This window comes from Leucopleurus acutus (assembly GCF_964270905.1).
Source record: "Leucopleurus acutus genome assembly, chromosome: 8".
Classification (NCBI taxonomy): domain Eukaryota; kingdom Metazoa; phylum Chordata; class Mammalia; order Artiodactyla; family Delphinidae; genus Leucopleurus; species Leucopleurus acutus.
Genome location: NC_139151.1, coordinates 27,365,177 through 27,384,452, shown reverse-complemented (window position 1 = coordinate 27,384,452; position 19,276 = coordinate 27,365,177). Strand labels below are relative to the sequence as shown.

Here is a 19,276-nt window from a genome sequence, read left to right as displayed (position 1 = left end):
TGGTATGAGAACTAAGCCATATCTTTCAGGACAGGTCTGGTCAAACCAGCTCTCCCAGGAACCAACTTTGAGTAGAACAGAGGCTTCTCATAGCCCCTCCATCTCTACATAATCCCTACATTGCAGGCAAAGTCCACCATAAATATGGAGATATTTACTCATATATTATATTATGGTTATATTTGTGCACAATTCACCTTTAGGAATCCAAAGAAGACAAATACTTCTCTGACATTTCCTACCAGTTAGCAATTTAAATGCTTCCATGTTTTTGCTTTAACATTACAAAATTATTTTTCACCGAATTTCTGTCTCTAGGAGAAAAGTGCCTCTTTCCCTGTCTAATTAAATGAGATCAGGCATGGGAAGTGTCCCTAGTAAATTGTAAAATGTTGTGAAAAATTGGAGAGAAAAACTCTATCTCATATGAAGTTCTAGGTACAAACTTTAATATTCCTTTCTTTAAGAAGTGACCCTTATATCACTGTTCACCCCATACTGTCCTACTTCCCAAAAAGTCCATGACCCACATGAGATCTATGCACAAACCATGGCTCCATACACAAACCATGGTTTTCTTTTTCACCAGAATTTCAAGCAGATATAAGGCAAATAGATACAGTTGGGTAAAATTTTGCCTATTATTTTAATTTGCCAGTACTTCTAAATCATTTATCTTTGGGTGGGGGGAGATAGTCATGAACACACAGGTTGTTCTTAACTGCAAAATATCAAGGTCTTGTCAACATCCGAAAACTCTCCAGAATGTGTCCCAGATCTGTAGTTTTTCTGTTGTGGGAACTCATTAATAAAGAAAAAATGCTTTCCCAGAAAATGGGCTGCTGAGATCTAGAAGGTGGCTGCATCGTAACGGAGTACTAAACTGTGAAACCTATTTTTATGTTGTATAACTGTCATGTGGAAAGGAAAACTAACAGGGAGCAACTATGTTTTTTAAGTTATTTTTTAAGTACATGTAGGATTTGAAGAGAGGATAGGTCTCAAAGTCATACTTGTTTTGTTTTAATTAAATTTTTCACTGACTCATTAAATAAATATTAGCTATAAATAAATTCAAATGGGCAATTGAAAATAATTGCTGAATTGATTTATACTCATAATTTTGGATCAAACTAAGCAATATAGCAAACCATATTAATGAAAATTCTTTTTTATGTCTATTCTGTTATTGAATATTTGTGAATAATATAGTGTCTCTTTCTGATATGCTAATGCTTACTTTATTTTAAAATGTTCACAAATACTAACATGAAAGTTAAGAACTTGGAGGAAGCAAGAGAGACTTTCAAAACATATTGGGACAAATAGTGATTACAGACCAGTGAGCAATTACATACATTTTATTGGAAATATGAGTTTTATCAACTGCAGCCAGAAATTCAAGAAAGAAGTTTGGCAAGCATTAAACGAACACCCATTTGGGGAGTTTATGTAGCCTAATAGCAAAGTATATGGACTGGTAATTGCACCTACCTTTACATTTGCTATGTGTATAAACTTTAAGATGCATATATTTTTTAAACAGTATTCATTACAGTGTCTGCCAGAGAGCAAGCAGGCAAGAAGTGGTAGCCATTAGTATTACTTAGTGGTCTGCATGATAAAAAGAACCTTAAATTTCCTTTAGGACCCCATTTATTTACTTTGTAAAGTGTTTAACTAATTACTTCATATATTTTATGGAAAGGAGTTTGTTCCACATCTAAATGAGAAGTAATATAAGGATTTAAAGTGAAAAAATTAAAAAATTTCAAAAGTGAAAATGTTAAGTAATCATTAATATTAACATCTGATGTATTTAGCATTTAAAAATGGTGAGACTAGTGGCTAGGTTATGTGAAACCAAAAACTATTTCCATATTGCTTTAAAAATACACAAGTCTTTTTTCTTGAAAACATCTTATATGTGTACCCTATGTAAATCTGACTCTTCCCTTTACCATAAAACCTGTAACATTATTGATAAAATCATGTAAATTAGTTACAGAAGGTGCCAATCAATCTCACTACAAGAGGATCAACACAAATGGTATTCCATCTGTATCCACCTTCTTTTTTGAACTCATCCATTCTCAATGTCTTGGCTACTCCATGATTGTAAATTGCAAATTTGCCAAATGTATAACTAGGCAGTATCATTAGCATCAGGAAAACTGGCTCATTATCAATTAAGAAAACTTCCAAACACATTACTGTGTGCTTTATAAATTTATTTTGTTTGCTTACTTATTAATACCTCTCATTGCTCTGATAAGAACTAAAGAAAACTCTTCTAAAATGTGTTTTCAATAATTTTCTGTATTTGGCAGGTTGGGTACTGGAATGATATGGATAAATTAGTCTTAATTCAAGATATGCCCACTCTTGGCAATGACACAGCAGCTATTGAGAACAGAACAGTCGTTGTAACCACTATTATGGTAAGTTTTGGTTTGTGCTTTATGATGTTCCATTTTGTCCACAGGCAATTTTAATTCCCCAGCTACAGTGAACAGGGAGGATGAAAGCTGCATCTTAGTGATGGTGCCATGGGTGTTCTGATCCACAAAAGTCTATCGAGGCTTTGAATAAGTTTGTCTTGAACTTTGAGTACATTTAGTACTTTTATTTGTATTATCTTTTGTTGCATTACTGTTCTTGGAAAAATGCTCAGGTGTTAAAAATTGAAGCTCTCTAGTTGGAAATGTATGAAATGCTAAGATTTCAAAGGACAAAAGAATAAACATGAAAAAGATCAACAACTAATCACATAAAAATATCCAGTAGTAAACATCATATCATTGTTGTTATTATGTTTTTAAAATACCAATGTAATAATCGTTAATAGTGTTTAAAATTATAATTTTCAGGTACTTTATCCATTTAATAATGATTTGCATTGTCTGTTTATAATAGTGGAGGTATGAATGTGAAGATTTTAATGAGTATGCTTTACACAACTATGCTTTAGAAATAAATTTATTTTATATTTAATTTTAATGCATAAAGGGGTTTTTATACCGATTATTTTTCTCATTGACCTGTGACAAATACACAATAAAATGTATTGGAATTCTCCTAGGAATTAAGAAAAATGATATTCATTCAGTCACATCATAAAATGAAAAATACTCTAAATTTTAAGGCTGCTTTTTCAAAGAGATTCTCATGAACTTATCTTTTAAATAATATGATGCCTCATATTTTTCTCTTCTAAATTCAAACATGCTTTTTAGAGTCAATGCTAGTCAAAGGAGATCAACAATCGGTAACCTTTTCTATCTAATTTAAAGTTGTATATCCTCAGCTCACTGTCTCGTTAGGCAGAACACATTTTTAACTACTTTTGAAGCCCTTACTCTAAATAAAGTGGAAGTATTTTATGTAATTTAGTTTTTAGCTTGTGTAATTTTAATTTTATGCTTTTAGTAATGTCAAGTTATTTCCAAAATTTTGACATGGAGGTCAAAGCATGAAAATGTCAGAGAAAAGCTTTCATAATGTTGCAGTTAATTTTATCAGTGTTGCATCACCAGCTAGAAACTTAATGTTAATCTGCCAAGACTTAGTTGGAAGTTTATAATTTTAGAATGCAAACCAACCAACAGCAGTTTTTGTGTAAGGATGCAAAATATATATCTTCTAACTTAATTGTGTAATATTTGCATGGGACTTAAATATATATATGTATGTATATATATAATATACATATATATATACATTCCTAAAAAAGACAGTAATGGAAAGTCATACTTCAGTTCAGTCCTCCTCTTTTCAGCCTCTGATGAAGAATCCTATTTTAAGGAATTGATCAAGAAAGAAATGAGCTCCACGCTGTTCGACCATTCCTAACTAAAGCTCAAGTCTTGTTCTCCTGTGTAGTAAATTTAAGCTAATTTTTCATGTGGGATTCTTCTTGGATGACCAACTCTGGACAACCAGAAAAAAAAGTTTTTAAGTTCTGTGACTTTCCTGAGATACTAAAACAAAAGAAGAATTAATCCTCATCTTTTTCAAGAAAATAGATGTTGAAAAAGAGTCGCTTAATTCTGATGTATCCATTCCCATATCTGGAAATGAGGTCATTGTATGTAAATGATGGAATTATCATACTTCTAATTCCAAGCGTAGATTTTCTAAAAGTAAATATCTGTGAATTTGCGTCCTTCTTTTCTGAATACACGTAGTTGTTTTCTTTAAAGATTTTTTGAAATTTTGCCTGTTATATGTGAAATAAAGTGTTTTAATGTGCATTATAAATATAATGTAGAGAATCTCCTTTTTTTCTGTTATTAAAGGAGCTGGAGATATAATTCTTAAAACCAAAATATTGAATTAGTTTTGCAAGCATGGCTGTTTTTCAGGAAGCATGCTGTCAAAAAATAAGTACAAATTACTGAAGAATCCAATTGTTTCCTATATACATAATGACTATTCTGTAAAGTTATCTGTTCTTTGACAGTGATATCACCAATATTTTTGCAATCAAAATAGTGCAATACTAGTATCTGTCTTTTGTATAAAAATGTAGTCTCCATATAAATAATGCCTCTGACCTTTGCAACTTCAATAATTCAAAAAAAAAAAAGCTAGAATCCTTCCTTATATTTGCTTTTGTTGAAAATGATATTCCAGGACCTATGACATCTCCATCATCTCATTCATTTTGAAAGAAATATTCTTCCTTATAAATGAATGAGATATTGGCACCAGTGTATAATAACCCCTCAAATTCAGTTGAAAACTTCCAACAGCAATGGAATTGGTTAGATATTAAACTATGTGCAAGACAGATATCTAGACACAAAAGAAGGCTGAGAGTGTTGTGGCACTGGAACTCACTCATTTTGATCAAAATTGATATGGCCTTGCTGTTCTCCCATTTGTTTTTCCTTTGTGTATATTGTTATTTACATGTTGATACACTGTAATAGTATATGATACTGTTAAATAAAGTTGATTGAGAAATTCATTTATTCATTCATAAATATTTATTAAGCGTCTGCTATTTGCTAGGCACAGTTATAAGCCCGGGGATATGTTAGCCAACAAAACAGACAAAAATCCTGCACTCTCAATTGAACTTTCATTCTAGTGAGAGAAAGCAGACAAGAAACATGATAAATAAGTATAGTAGATATCATTCTTAAATAAAAAGTGTCTTTAGCTTTTTGAATTTCTGAAATCTATTTGTTTTATATCTACATGTGATCTTCATTTTAATGACTAATGTATTCTTCCTGAATATAGTCATACTGAATATAACTTAACTAAATCTAAATAAAAGTAAAATTGACAATATCATCACATGAGAATCATGACTACAAAGTTGAAGGGTCTAAAGTTCTAGATTCAGATGCTCATCATTTTTTCTTAGTGACTAAAAATTTGCAAAATTTATGAGACTGTAACCATACAGTGGTTTAACATTTTACATTCAAAATAAACAACCTAAGGAAGCCAAATCTGTGCCATGTGGTTTAGGTAAGTGCAGCAATTGAGGAAAAGGCAGTTTGCAGTAGACGTCGTAGTGGTGATTTCGTCTGTAATCTCACTACTTTGGCTGAACTCTCTGGAAAAAGAGAGATGATGCAGTTATATTTCAGCCAAGCCCATTTTTCCCCAAATCTTTACCACTGAAGGTAAAGAGGTTGATGATGCATTACTAAAGTAAGAATGTACTTCTTGCCATCATAGGAACATAACAATCCTTTTGGAAATTTTTGCATAAAATCCAAATTTATTCACTGTAGACTCAGAATTACATTATAAACCTTAAAGCAATTTTACTTATACCACTTAGTCCTTCCAGGAATATTTTTTATACTTTTTATGTGTTGTTTGATATTTTATCTTCTCTATGTAGAATTTTGTAAATGCACTATACATAGATGCATGTGTGTATACAATATACACATGCATATTTATATACACATATATGTATATACCGATACAGAAAACACAGATATTTTTATTTTCTTCCTTGTACCAGAGGAATATTTTTTATACATTTTCTGAGTTGTTTGATATTTTATCTCTTCTATGTAGAATTTTGTAAATGCAGTATACATAGATGCATGTGTGTATACAATATACACATGCATATTTATATACACATATATGTATATACCGATACAGAAAATAGATACTTTTATTTTCTTCCTGTACCAGATATTAATCTTCCCCATACATACACCTGTCTCCAAAGAGCTTATAACTCAATGTTTTTAAATGTTATTTTTAATAAGTTTAAAACTGTGCCACCATTAAATTTACTCATTTTTTATGTATTGAATAATGACATTTTAATATTCACTTTTAAGAATTTTACGCATGGGATAAATTATCTACATTGAGATCTTTGGAGAAAAACAAATATCCACATAGCAAATAACCTTTGTTGATGCTACTGATTTTATTATTTTAACTGTTTTCAAGTAGCAATTTTAATGATTATATTTGTGATGTTTAGAAAATCTTAAAGCTTTTCTAATAAATATATATATTTCAATAGTTTTACTTTTGCTAAATACAAACAAGAATTTCCTCAATAGGAAAATGATACTTTACTGATTGAAAATCATCTTAATTCATTTACACAAACATTTTCATAAGCAAACCCTAATGTAGTAGTTGTAAACGGAGATTGATTTCTTTCCTGAAATTGCAGAGCAGATGTAGAACACTATGCATTATGGAAATTGTGGTAATAAACTCATAGTCACTAAGAAGTAGTGCATTTCAAATAACTTCTAAGGAATTATTGTCCCACAGAACAAAGTAGTTGATAACAAAGATGGTAGGTTATATTCCATTTTTATTCACAGTTGAACACTTGGGGCTCCATAAGGTTGCGTAACAAAAACGGCCCACAAATACCCCTTAATGATTGGCTATAACTCATTTTTTATTATATTGAAAAGATTTGGTATTTTCTTCACCTGTAGTAGCCCCCAAACTTTGTATTGAATCTCCTCAAGTATGCAGTGTTTGAAGGGCTACTTGGGGATAAATTATCAGATTCAAGATGGGGCAAATGAAGAGGTTGGGAAAGTGTTGAGGATTTGCTGCTAATTTGGATTTGATGTGGAAGAAAAGGAAAATGAGACACATTCAAAGAAATTGGGAAGAGCTGAGCAACTGTGAGAGGTTTCCTGCAAGAAATGCCTAGCAATTCTCTCCCTTTGTTCTTCCATCTTCCTGAGTGTGATCATCTTATTTCTCTTAATTTCCATGCACCAATATCTGAATATCAACAATTATGCATGCCCTTGTTTGTGCAAAAAGCCTAGCTAAATTTCTAATCAACATCTTCGGTAAGCTGAAGGTTTCTCTAGCCTTTATTGGTTCGTTTGTCAGGAAAACAAAGACCTGATGTGCCCCTGCTATCCAAAAAGGAAACTGAAAAAGATGAAAACACTAAATAAATTTGTATTTATATATACATGTACCTGTTTCAGAAGAGGTGACCTGGAACTTGTCAATATTTACTTTCCTTTTGAAGATCTGAATAAGAAGTTCCAATACAATTACTTTTCCATGATATTCTTACTTAGGAAGCACTGATAGACAAGGAGATCTTTATATTTATTGAATGCCTTATATTTATTGAGTACCAGACACAATGAGGTAATATGGAACGATTTTATCTACATTGTTTACTCAAGATTTCATATAGAGAATTTCATTCACTAAAAATATAGAAATTCATTTATCTAATCTTGTCACCTTGCTTGTTAAATCATATGAAATCTCAAATGGTTGCATATATTTTGACAGATGCAACAATAGCTTCAAAAATGTCCAGATATTTCAAAATATAGGTTCAACTCTCACTCCTGCTAGTTCTGTGAAATTGAGCAATTTGTTGAAACTAAGCTTAAATTTTCCATCTGCAAAATGGGAAATGCCTACCTCAAAATGGCAGTGTGAAAAGTAAATAAAAGAGCACAATTAAAGAACAATTAAGAACTTAGAACTCTGTAACTGACACAGAGTAAGCACTAAATAAGTGAGGGCTAATATTATTTTTTACTACTATATTTTATTATTGTCCCCTACCACTCTCACTCCTTTACCTTTATTAAAAAGAATTTAACCTTAATCACAAGAGGACAAAGGGGATATTTTATTTATTTGTGTACCCCTAGTTCCCAGAAAGCTGCCTGGCACACAGTGGGTATTTAACAAGTATTTAAGTAAATACTAAAAATGCAGCTTTGAATGATGCAAATTGTTCACTATATAATGTACAGGGGATTTTGCAAATTAGATGATAATGCTAGCTAGAGAAACTTCTGTACACAAGCTAATATAGTAGTATACATATCTGAGGGCTAAAATTCATGTGTTCAAATATTTCAGACACTTTAGAATTTATCAACCTTAGTACCAAATGTGAACCTTAGCAATATTCCTTTTGAAAACCTCTCGTTTGTTATACTAACAGCCATTTCAATTAGAATGTTAAGCATTTTGCAAATGTGTGATTCTTGCTTTTTTATACATATTCTTCCATATTTTAACTAGCTATTTCAAGAAATAATGAAAGGATTAGTTCATTTTAACTACTAATATTCCACAGCATAGCTTAGAAGTTAACAATGTATTGCAACAACTCACCGATTTTCATAACCACATTCATAATTTGAAAATGCTTCATATTTGGAGAATGTTTTCTGTAAGTTAACAAATAATTTTCATCTATCTAAAGAGACAATTAGAGGCCTTTATTTTGTTGGTGGAGAAACTTTCTTTACCCAAGTCCAGTGTTAGAATATTCATCAAATTCAAGGAAGAAGTGAGAGACTTCTGGGTCACTTTGCCGTGTCTACCTAAGGCAGGATTTAAGAAAACAATACAAGGAGCAATGCTATACAATTTCCCACAATAGAGTTATTTAGGCATCTCTATGAGCGAATCATATATCATGTAATGTACAGTTTTATTAAGTTTTTAGAAATAGTTTCTACATTTACAAAGTACTTAAAAACAAAATCAGAATTAGTGTAGACTGCCATGTAATACAAAGTAAATTACCTTCTAATCCAGAGTTTTAAGAGCAAGTTCAACTTTCCCAACTACAGATTTCTGGGAGAAAAGAAAAGATTTGTATTAAAATTACTAAATGTTTCAGTACAATTTTATAAAATATGAATCATTACTTCAATGACACTGTGGTCAAAAGTGGTCACTCCTTGTCTGCAAATGATTAAAAAATCTGAAGTGTGACCAGGAGTTCTGTAGGTACTGCATGTTCGCCAGGCCTGTCTTTGAGTTGGTGGCATTAGGTTTTATTTATAAAATCAAGTGCTTTTTTGCTAACATGTCTCTTTAGTTTCACAGACTTTAAATGGTTTGGTTTAGAGGTGTGTGTGTGTGTGTGTGTGTGTGTGTGTGTACTGAAAACTGTTCAGTTATTATTAGTTAACAGTAATCTTTTTCATTTTATAAGGATTTTCACAATAATTCTTCATGCTATTTTGTCTTACTTGCTTCAGAAACTAAATGGGAATATTACTTGAAGTGTGTGATTGTCACAACTGGGGAAAAATGATTAGTTTCCATTGGAAACATATTTTATAATAGAATAAAAATTCATGGAACACAGCCCTAATTAAAGCCAAAATATAGGACAATTTTAGGAAAGCCAATTTAATGTAAATTAGTATATAAAATTTTAAAAACTACTAATTCATTTCTTCTTTGAACTTGCTAATAATGCCTGCTCTGAGAAAGACATATTGCTAAATGCTAAAGAGCAAAGAAGAATGATAGAGCTCTTTTCCTAAAGAAAGTCTCAGTTGAATGTGGCTAAATAAGATGCAGAATACGGAGAACTGTGGCTTTGAATGAGTCTTTTATTACACGAAGCTGACTCCTAAATAGTCTTCAGGTCATGAGATACTTTGGAAATAGTAATTTCATTGCCATAAATGATAATTTATGCTTCTCTAGTCTATTATTAATGTATATTTTTCCTATCACAGTCACAGTGCTAGGTATGTAATAATCACTCAAGAGAAAATTATTTTAAAGATTTAATTTTTAGTATCCAATGTAAAGCAACTTAATATACTTCTAAGCACATTTATACATTCATCTGTTTTACTATCAATTTCTTGCCACACAAAATCAGTGTGTGTACTAATACTAAATATAATATTTTGTTAAATTCTGAAACTGAAAAGTTGCATAAAATTTTTGAATGTTTTATAATTTCTCCCTTACAGTTCTACTTCTCTCATTATAGGAATCCCCATATGTTATGTACAAGAAAAATCATGAAATGTTTGAAGGAAATGACAAGTATGAAGGATACTGTGTAGATTTGGCATCTGAAATTGCAAAACATATTGGTATCAAGTATAAAATTGCCATTGTCCCTGATGGAAAATATGGAGCAAGGGATGCAGACACAAAAATCTGGAATGGGATGGTAGGGGAACTTGTTTATGGGGTAAGCAAATCAATCTATTGAAAATTTACTTACATAAACCTGAAGTTTTTTTTCATGTGGGCACATACCAATTTTTAAATGTCTACTGTTGTCTTTTAAATTTGCAGTTACATTCAAAGAAGCATATATGATGTCAAATGTTTCTCTATTTCATTAATAATGCAATTTCCAAACAATGGGAGAAACTAATACTTGATAATTTCAAAAAGATAAAAATTCAGAATACAATGTCCTATTTTATAAAAAATAACACTGACTTCAGTATCTGCCATGATTATTCTCTTAAGCCTGATGCTGTTATACCATAGACATGTTGTTTTGAGAACTATTTTGAGAGTTACTTATATCCCTGTTGGTTGTATTTACTGGTAAATATATTTTAAGTTATTGGTGAAGCAATCAGTAAACTATTTTAACATATATTAAAGTATTCACCAATAATGTGAAGTTCTTACAACTCTGCTGAACACAGTAAATTTAAACTTAATGCAACAACATCATTTTTTCCTACACAACAAAACACAAAAGCTAGAATTTATTCCATAATGGGCTTCACATGAAATCATGTCATGCTCTTCCCTTTGAGTTCACAAGATATTGAGTGTATATATTGAAAGCCAAGGGCAAATTCAATGCAGACATTCCTGCCTGAACCAGAACAAGATCGGTCTCTTCAGGTTCCACTGCAAAGTGTTAAAATCAAGCCAACAGTTATCAAATGCTAGTGAAGGTATGATATTTCCAAAGTCCAGAAAACAAACCTAGAGCTCACAGTAAGCTCTATTCATCAAGTAACCAATAAGTCACATACACTTGAAATGTATTCTGAAACTTTCTATAAGCTAATTCATATTTCACAAATTTCACCTTCAAAACACATTGTCTGATTAATTGTCACAAGACCCCTTTAAAAATAAAGAATTACACAAGAGTCATCCTTCACCAGGAAAGAATAAAGGTAGAACAAGTTAGAGCATAACTGAAATATATAGAGGGGTTCACTTTCCGAGCCAGAACTGCAATTCAATAGTTTTGTGATTCTGCATCCTGCTTTTCAGACCGTGAAGCAATGAACATTCTCCACACAGTCCAGTATGGTAGCTATAACCTCAGCAGCAAGAGGAAATTGTCTGACATTAAAGAGCAATTAGTTAGTTTTATATTCATTTGAAAGAACTGCCGACTAGTTAGGTGCCCTAAGTGAGGAAAACTAAATTCGCACTTTTAAAAAATCAAAAAGTACTTTATCACAGGGCTCATCAACAGTTTGATATTGAGTTTTAAGTCCCAAAGAAAAAGGGTTCCTAAAGCATGTGTCCATTGGTAATATTTTAAACTTTTAGACTTTAAATGTGAACATTAACCTAAATGTTAGAACTACACTAATTCATATCCTTCAGAAGACACTATTGAGTATTTGATCTCAAAAACTCATTCTTGGATTACCAATTAATTATGGACCAGATAACTAACCAGAGTTACTTTCTAAGACATTTGTTACATATCTCTCCTCTGGAGTCCTTACCAATTTGGCAGCCCAGGCTCACCCCTTGGCAAGGGTTCTGACCACATTTTATTGGGAGAATATTGTTTAAATAATGAAAACAGGTGATATGAAGAGAGTAACGTAATTAACACCAAAAATTTGTATCAGTAGTACTCGTGTCACAGGCACAGAAAGTCCCAAAGTCAGGCAGTTCTCAGAGAGAGAAGATAACATAATGGTTATTAATGCTTATTCATTCATCAGCCAGCCTGCTAGGGTTTAAATAATCTGATCTTTGCCACTTGAGTTGTCCAGTTTTTTCCCAAAAGGAATCTTTTTCCATGTCTCATACACTTTCCACAGATTTGATATTTTCCATTCTGGTGTCTGCAAAGTCTTTACTTGTTTCTCAACTACTTTTTTTTTTCTTTTTACTGCTAATACTTACATGAAATCCCAGTTTGCAGGGCCCTAAATAAAACTCCATCTATATTCTTATACTCAACAAAGCCAGCAAAATGATTAACTTTGAATCCATTTTTTTTTACTTTACTCTTTGCAAACTTTGTTACTGTAATTTTTAGGGATAGATTATCTGTGAGACAGGCATATGTAATCTCAGCACACCACCAGATGGTTACCCCAAAGCTCAAAACCTCCATGACACTCTCAGGTCCATTCTGCCTGTCACACCTGCACACTGCAGCAAGTTCATTATATGATCTTCTGTGGTACACTGCTCTAGCGCCTTCTTCTGGGCCCCGCTGTACTTGTGTGTGTATAAACAACCCAAGGGATTGTTTTCTCAAAGCAAGTTCCATGGCCTGCCAACACCAGAATTACCTGTGGTGTGTGTTAAAATGCTGGTTCATGAGCCTTACTCCAGAGGTCTTTGAGAATCCAAATATTATCAGGTTCTTACAGGAGATATTTCTCACAATTTTGGAAGTCACTGAGAGGTAATGGAACAAGGCAAACACAGCATCTCCAATGTTAGCAGAGAAAACTCAGATGTATCCTCTGTTCACTGGCCTCTTTCAAATCACAAATTTCAGAACTTCAAATGTGTCCTCATTGAACATTGCTGTCACACTATCATCTAATGCTTGCTTTCCATTGCATCTAGTTTTATGTGTTGGAGACTCCTTTATTTCTCTTCATGCTTCTCTACTTTTAAGGCTTACTCTCATTAGTGGTAACTTGTATAAATAAAAAATTTCAGAAGATACTACACATAACATTGTAGTATGTGAAAGGTAGTATTTCAAATCAGTGAAAGAATGCATTATTCACTTATTCCTGCTGGGAAAGCAGGACAATTTTGTAATACATTATCATGCAAAATGCTAGATAAATTATAGAGGGAGCATAGGTACTAGAATAAAATATATGATTGAGATTAATCATGATATGAGAAGGATATTTCTAAGCATGAAACCAATGGCTGAAAACACAAAAAGATAATTTTATATGGCTACAACAAAATTTTAAAACGTATATAATGCAATAAAGTATCATGAACTAAGCAATGTAAACCAAAATTGATGACTGGGGGAATATTAAAAACATATATGAAAAATAATATTTTTAATATTTATTTTAAAACACATAAATTAGTAAGCAAAAAAATGAATACCCCATATGGAAATGGGGCAGATTATGACAAGTAATACATAAAAAGAGTAAAAGTGGCTATTTGTTTTACAAAAAAAAATTCAAATCAATACAATGAAATTAGCAAATTGGTGAAGATAGATGAGAATAAAGATACACGGGGTATCCAAGTTTCAAAGCCGAAGGTGCTTTCCCACAGTGCTATTTGCATGATCTTTCTGGAGAAAAGTTGGGCAAAACGTGTAACGAACATTAAAAAGATTGTTATCATTTAGATCAGCAATCCCTTTCTAGAAATTTATTTTAAATAATAAAGATATGTGCGAAGATTTGTCTTCAAAGGTGTTCACATCACCATTATTATAAATTGTGTAAAACTGGAAACAATATAATAAATTGATAAAATAATAAATTGAGTAAATTTTGATGCTTTAACATGATAAAATATTTGCAATCATTAAAACTTATTTTTACTATATATGTTGAAATAACTCATTCTCTTGAGAAAAGGAATTATAAAATATAGTGTTATATATTATCCCATTTTAAAATAAGAAATTAATATTCATAAAACAATGTCTAGTAGGGCATATATAAAGAAAATAATAAGAGTAGATGAAGGAAATGAAGATAAATTTTCCTAAATTTCTGGTTCTGTTTTTATATACTAATTTTTCTATATCTACTTCATATATCACTGTATAATGAAAATTATACAGATAATAATAACTATGGGGAAATAACCTCTCAGCAATGATTCTCTGGCTTTTGTATTATATGTGGGCATTTGTGATGTGAACTAAGTTTATTCCCACTTGAAAGTGTATGCAGTTAATCCTCAGTCACCCAGTGGAAAACGTGACAGCCAGAGTACATTCCCCATGCTAACCCTCCAGTTGCATTTGTATCAAGCTGCTGGCCATTGTATCAATCCAGGGCCTGAGAGATATAGAGTGAATGTAAGAGTGGCAGCCACTATGTAAGAGCATATATGTCTGTGTTTCAGATTCCATTTCAATGCCAAATATTTTCCATTTAAAATAAATAATCAAAAAACCTTTTTTCATTTGTAGATCATGTAACAATTTACAGTTTTTTCACCACACTTTATTTCATTTGATTTTAGAGATGGCATGATTTAATAGAAGAAGTACAGTCTCAAATTGCAGAGCTGCTATGATGTGTAAAACTCATTTGTCTCAGTTTCATCATCTATAAAACAATGATAAACATAAGATTGTTTATCTCTTTAAGAAGGTTAAGTGAAAAGCCATTCCAAATATTTAAATCAGCATAGATACATAATCCCTCATTAAATGCTCACTATTGTTTTATTAAGGCTTGTTTAACAGATAATTGCAATAACACAATGAGGTAAACAGGAAAGAAAATGTCTTCATTTTAGAGATATGGAAAAAGGCTCAGAAAAATTACTCAGAATCACAAAATGAAAATGGAAGCTGGTGTCTTATTAATAATAATATATGAGAATTGAATCCACTGTTTTCCAAAATCGTTTTTAGAAATTGAAAGTAGAAATCAAAGTATGTGAATAGGAAGAAATAAATGTCAGTTTCCAGATTTGTGTGTGTGTGCTGAGTCAAAAAATGTTGTCAAACAATAGGTTTCTTTTATCTCACAAACGCAGACTTTATGATAGGTTTACTCATAACTGGAAAGGAATAAAAAAGAAAAGGATGTTTGAAATTCATAATATTAAGGAATGGCCAAGTAATGAATCAGTGACAACATTCCAAATGAAACAGAAAACACTGCAAAATAGCAGCAATTCTGGCTAAGAAATTCAGAAATTCAGCCATATGGAAAAGCTATCGAATATCCTCCTCTGCGCCATCTCAGACCCTTAAAGACTAAGGCAGTTATTTGAATTCAAGTTATTTTTGCTTATGTCTACTCGTTTTCTCTTCCTCTCATCTAATTACTAGCACCAATAAAAATATTCTGTGCAATTAAAGTGACATAATATTTTATGAAAACAAATCTGTTCATCTTTGTATTTATTACTGGCCTTATTTATTGTTGGTATTCCCCAAAAAATGTAGAATAAATACATAACTGGTTAACTTTGAATGGATCAATCCAGTACTACTTGCTTCATGAAATCTATTAACCTACATGTTTTCATGTGTCTTTTCTTTTATAGAAAGCAGAGATTGCTATTGCCCCTCTGACAATCACTTTGGTCCGAGAGGAGGTCATTGACTTCTCTAAGCCCTTCATGAGTTTGGGCATATCTATTATGATCAAAAAGCCTCAGAAATCTAAACCAGGAGTGTTTTCCTTCTTGGATCCTCTGGCCTATGAGATTTGGATGTGCATAGTCTTTGCCTACATTGGTGTCAGCGTGGTCTTGTTCCTAGTTAGTAGGTTTAGTCCATATGAGTGGCACACAGAAGAGCCAGAAGATGGAAAGGAAGGACCCAGTGACCAGCCTCCCAATGAGTTTGGCATCTTTAACAGCCTCTGGTTTTCCTTGGGTGCTTTTATGCAGCAAGGATGTGACATTTCACCCAGGTTAGTTTCAAAACCCTTAAGTTCTTCACCAATTCCACAGTAATTCTGAATATTGTGCATAACATCTCTCTATATGTTCTTTTCCTGGAGGCAGAGCATTGCTTGAAACACAGAAAAACTTTGCAATCCCAAATTAATCTAAATATACTCATAACCGATTTTTCCAAATTATCACAAAGTATGGATACATAATAAAGATTAATTTCCCAATGGAAAAGTAACATATGGAACCCATCAGAATGCTCAAAAATAACTTTGTATTAATATTTCTTTCAGTGATTACAGATGGAAACTAAATCTAAATTCTTAAGAATAGGAATTTATTTTTATGTTGTCTCCTTTTCAAAATCAAATGTTTTTATTGTTTTGTTCACTTTTGAAAATTAATTTTGAATTCGATTTACATCCCATGTAGCTTAATGGAGATTTCTACCATGGAGTTACCTAAAACCTGAGTTAATATAGTAGGTTCCAGATATACATTGTTCTATCTAATAGTCATAAACAAGCTAAGCAGTAGGCAAAGAGTCAGCAACGTAAATACTATATTTGTTTTCCTTATCGGTGGAGTAACAGCTCATATCCATAAGGATGTGTTTCAGTTATGTTTGTCAAAAATGCAGCCAACCTCCTGTTGCAAGAAAAATACCAAATTTCTCTCAGAAAAATAGCTGAAGGCAGGAGAAGCTAAGAATTGAATTTAAAGTGACTTATATTAGCATCACAAATATATGTATTTTTAAAGAAATGCTTTCTCAAAAAGAGACATTTTAGTTACAATGCAGTTTGCATTCCTTAAGAACCAGGAACACTATAAATGTGCTTAAATTCCAATAACATAGAAAGTTGAATCAATAATCCTCAAATAATGAAATGAAAAGAAATTAAAGCAAATCAAGTAATAGTTTTATGGGTTTTTAAAAATTTATTTATTTGTTTTTTATACAGCAGGTTCTTATTAGTTATCTATTTTATACATATTAGTGTACATATGTACACTAATCCAATCTCCCAATTCATCCTACCACCACCACCACACTACACACGCTTTCCCCCCTTGGTGTCCATATGTTTGTTCTCTACATCTGTGTCTCTATTTCTGCCTTGCAAACTGGTTCATCTGTACCATTCTTCTAGATTCCATATATATGTGTTAGCATACAGTATTTGTTTTTCTCGTTCTGACTTATTTTACTCTGTATGACAAACTCTAGGTCCATCCACCTCATTACAAATAACTCAATTTCGTTCCTTTTTATGGCTGAGTAATATTCCATTGTATGTATGTACCGCATCTTCTTTATCCATTCATCTGTCTATGGGCATTTAGGTTGCTTCCATGACCTGGCTATTGTAAATAGTGCTGCAATGAACATTGGGGTGCATGTGTCTTTTTGAATTATGGTTTTTTTCTGGGCATATGCCCAGTAGTGGGATTGCTGAGTCATATGGTAATTCTACTTTGACTTTTTTAAGGAATCTCCATACTGTTCTCCATAGTGGCTATATCAATTTACATTCCCACCAACAGTGCAAGAGGGTTCCCTTTTCTCCACACCCTCACCAGCCTTTGTTGTTTGTAGATTTTCTGATGAGGCCTATTCTAATCAGTGTGAGGTGATACCTCACTGTAGTTTTGATTTTCATTTCTCTAATAATTAGTGATGTTGAGCAGCTTTTCATGTGCCTCTTGGCCATCTGTATATCTTCTTTGGAGAAATGTCTATTTAGGTCTTCTGCCCATTTTTTGATTGGATTCTTTGTTTTTTTAATACTGAGCTGCTTGAGCTGTTTATATATTTTGGAGATTAATCCTTTGTCCATTGATTCCTTTCCAATATTTTCTCCCATCCTGAGGGTTGCATTTTCGTCTTGTTTATGGTTTCCTTTGCTGTGCAAAAGCTTTGAAGTTTCATTAGGTCCCATTTGTTTATTTTTGTTGTTATTTCCATTACTCTAGGAGGTGGGTCAAAAAGGATCTTGCTGTGGTTTATCAAAAACCTTTTGATTTCTTCAGTGATCTCTTGGTTATTTAGTAATGTATTGTTTAGCCTCCATGTGTTTGTGTTTTTATGGGGTTTTTTCCTGTAATTTATTTCTACCCTCATAGTGTTGTGGTTAGAAAAGATGCTTGATATGATTTCAATTTTCTTAAATTTACCAGGGATTGATTTGTGACCCAAGATGTGATCTCTCCGGGAGAATGTTCCATATGCACTTGAGAAGAAAGTGTAATCTGCTGTTTTCGGACGGAATGTCCTATAATATCAATTAAATCTATCTGGTCAATTGTGTCATTTAAAACTTGTTTCCTTATTAATTTTCTGTCTGGATGATCTGTCCATTGGTGTAAGTGAGGTGTTAAAGTCCCCCACTATATTGTGTCACTGTCAATTTCCTCTTTTATAGCTGTAAACATTTGCCTTATGTTTTGAGGTGCTCCTATGGTGGGTGCATATATGTTTATAACTATTATATCTTCTTCTTGGATTGATCCCTTGATCATTATGTAGTGTCCTTCCTTGTCTCTTGTAACATTCTTTATTTTAAAGTTTATTTTATCTGATTTGAGTATTGCTACTCCAGCTTTCTTTTGATTTCTGTTTGCATGGAATATCTTTCTCCATCCCCTCACTTTCAGTCTGTATGTGTCCCTAGGTCTGAAATGGGTCTCTTCTAGACAGCATATATATGAGTCTTGTTTTTGTATCCATTCAGCAAGACTGTGTCTTGTGGTTGGAGCATTTAATCCATTCACGTTTAGGTAATTATCAATATGTATGTTCCTATGACCATTTTCTTAATTGTTTTGGGTTTGTTTCTGTAGGTCCTTTTCTTGTGTTTCCCACTTAGAGAAGTTCCTTTAGCATTTGTTGTAGAGCTGGTTTGTTGGTGCTGAATTCTTTTAACTTTTGCTTGGCTGTAAAGCTTTTTTGTGTGTGTGGTACGCGGGCCTCTCACTGCTGTGGCCTCTCCCATTGCGGGGCACAGGCTCCAGATGCGCAGGCTCAGCGGCCATGGCTCACGGGCCCAGCCACTCCGCGGCATGTGGGATCTTCCTGGACCGGGGCATGAACCTGTGTCTCCTGCATCGGTAGGCGGACTCTCAACCACTGCACCACCGGGAAGCCCACTGTAAAGCTTTTGATTTCTCCATCGAATCTGAGTGAGATCCTGCTGGG

At 32.6% G+C, this 19,276-nt stretch overlaps 1 protein-coding gene across 3 annotated transcripts in view; it reads left to right on the top strand.

Annotated features, from left to right (window-relative positions):
- Positions 1-19,276, top strand: part of GRIA4 (glutamate ionotropic receptor AMPA type subunit 4) — a gene marked incomplete at its 3' end in the record, with an annotated part of 520,821 nt that overhangs the window by 448,475 nt on the left and 53,070 nt on the right. For 2 of the 3 annotated variants that reach the window (XM_082845543.1, XM_082845544.1), the window contains exons 9-11: positions 2,331-2,441; positions 10,253-10,459; positions 15,724-16,094. In XM_082845543.1, coding sequence (XP_082701669.1) covers positions 2,331-2,441; positions 10,253-10,459; positions 15,724-16,094 — 689 coding nt within the window. Of the gene's footprint in view, positions 1-2,330; positions 2,442-3,778; positions 3,812-10,252; positions 10,460-15,723; positions 16,095-19,276 lie in introns of those variants that run through there. The other variant, XM_082845545.1, reaches the window with a different exon arrangement.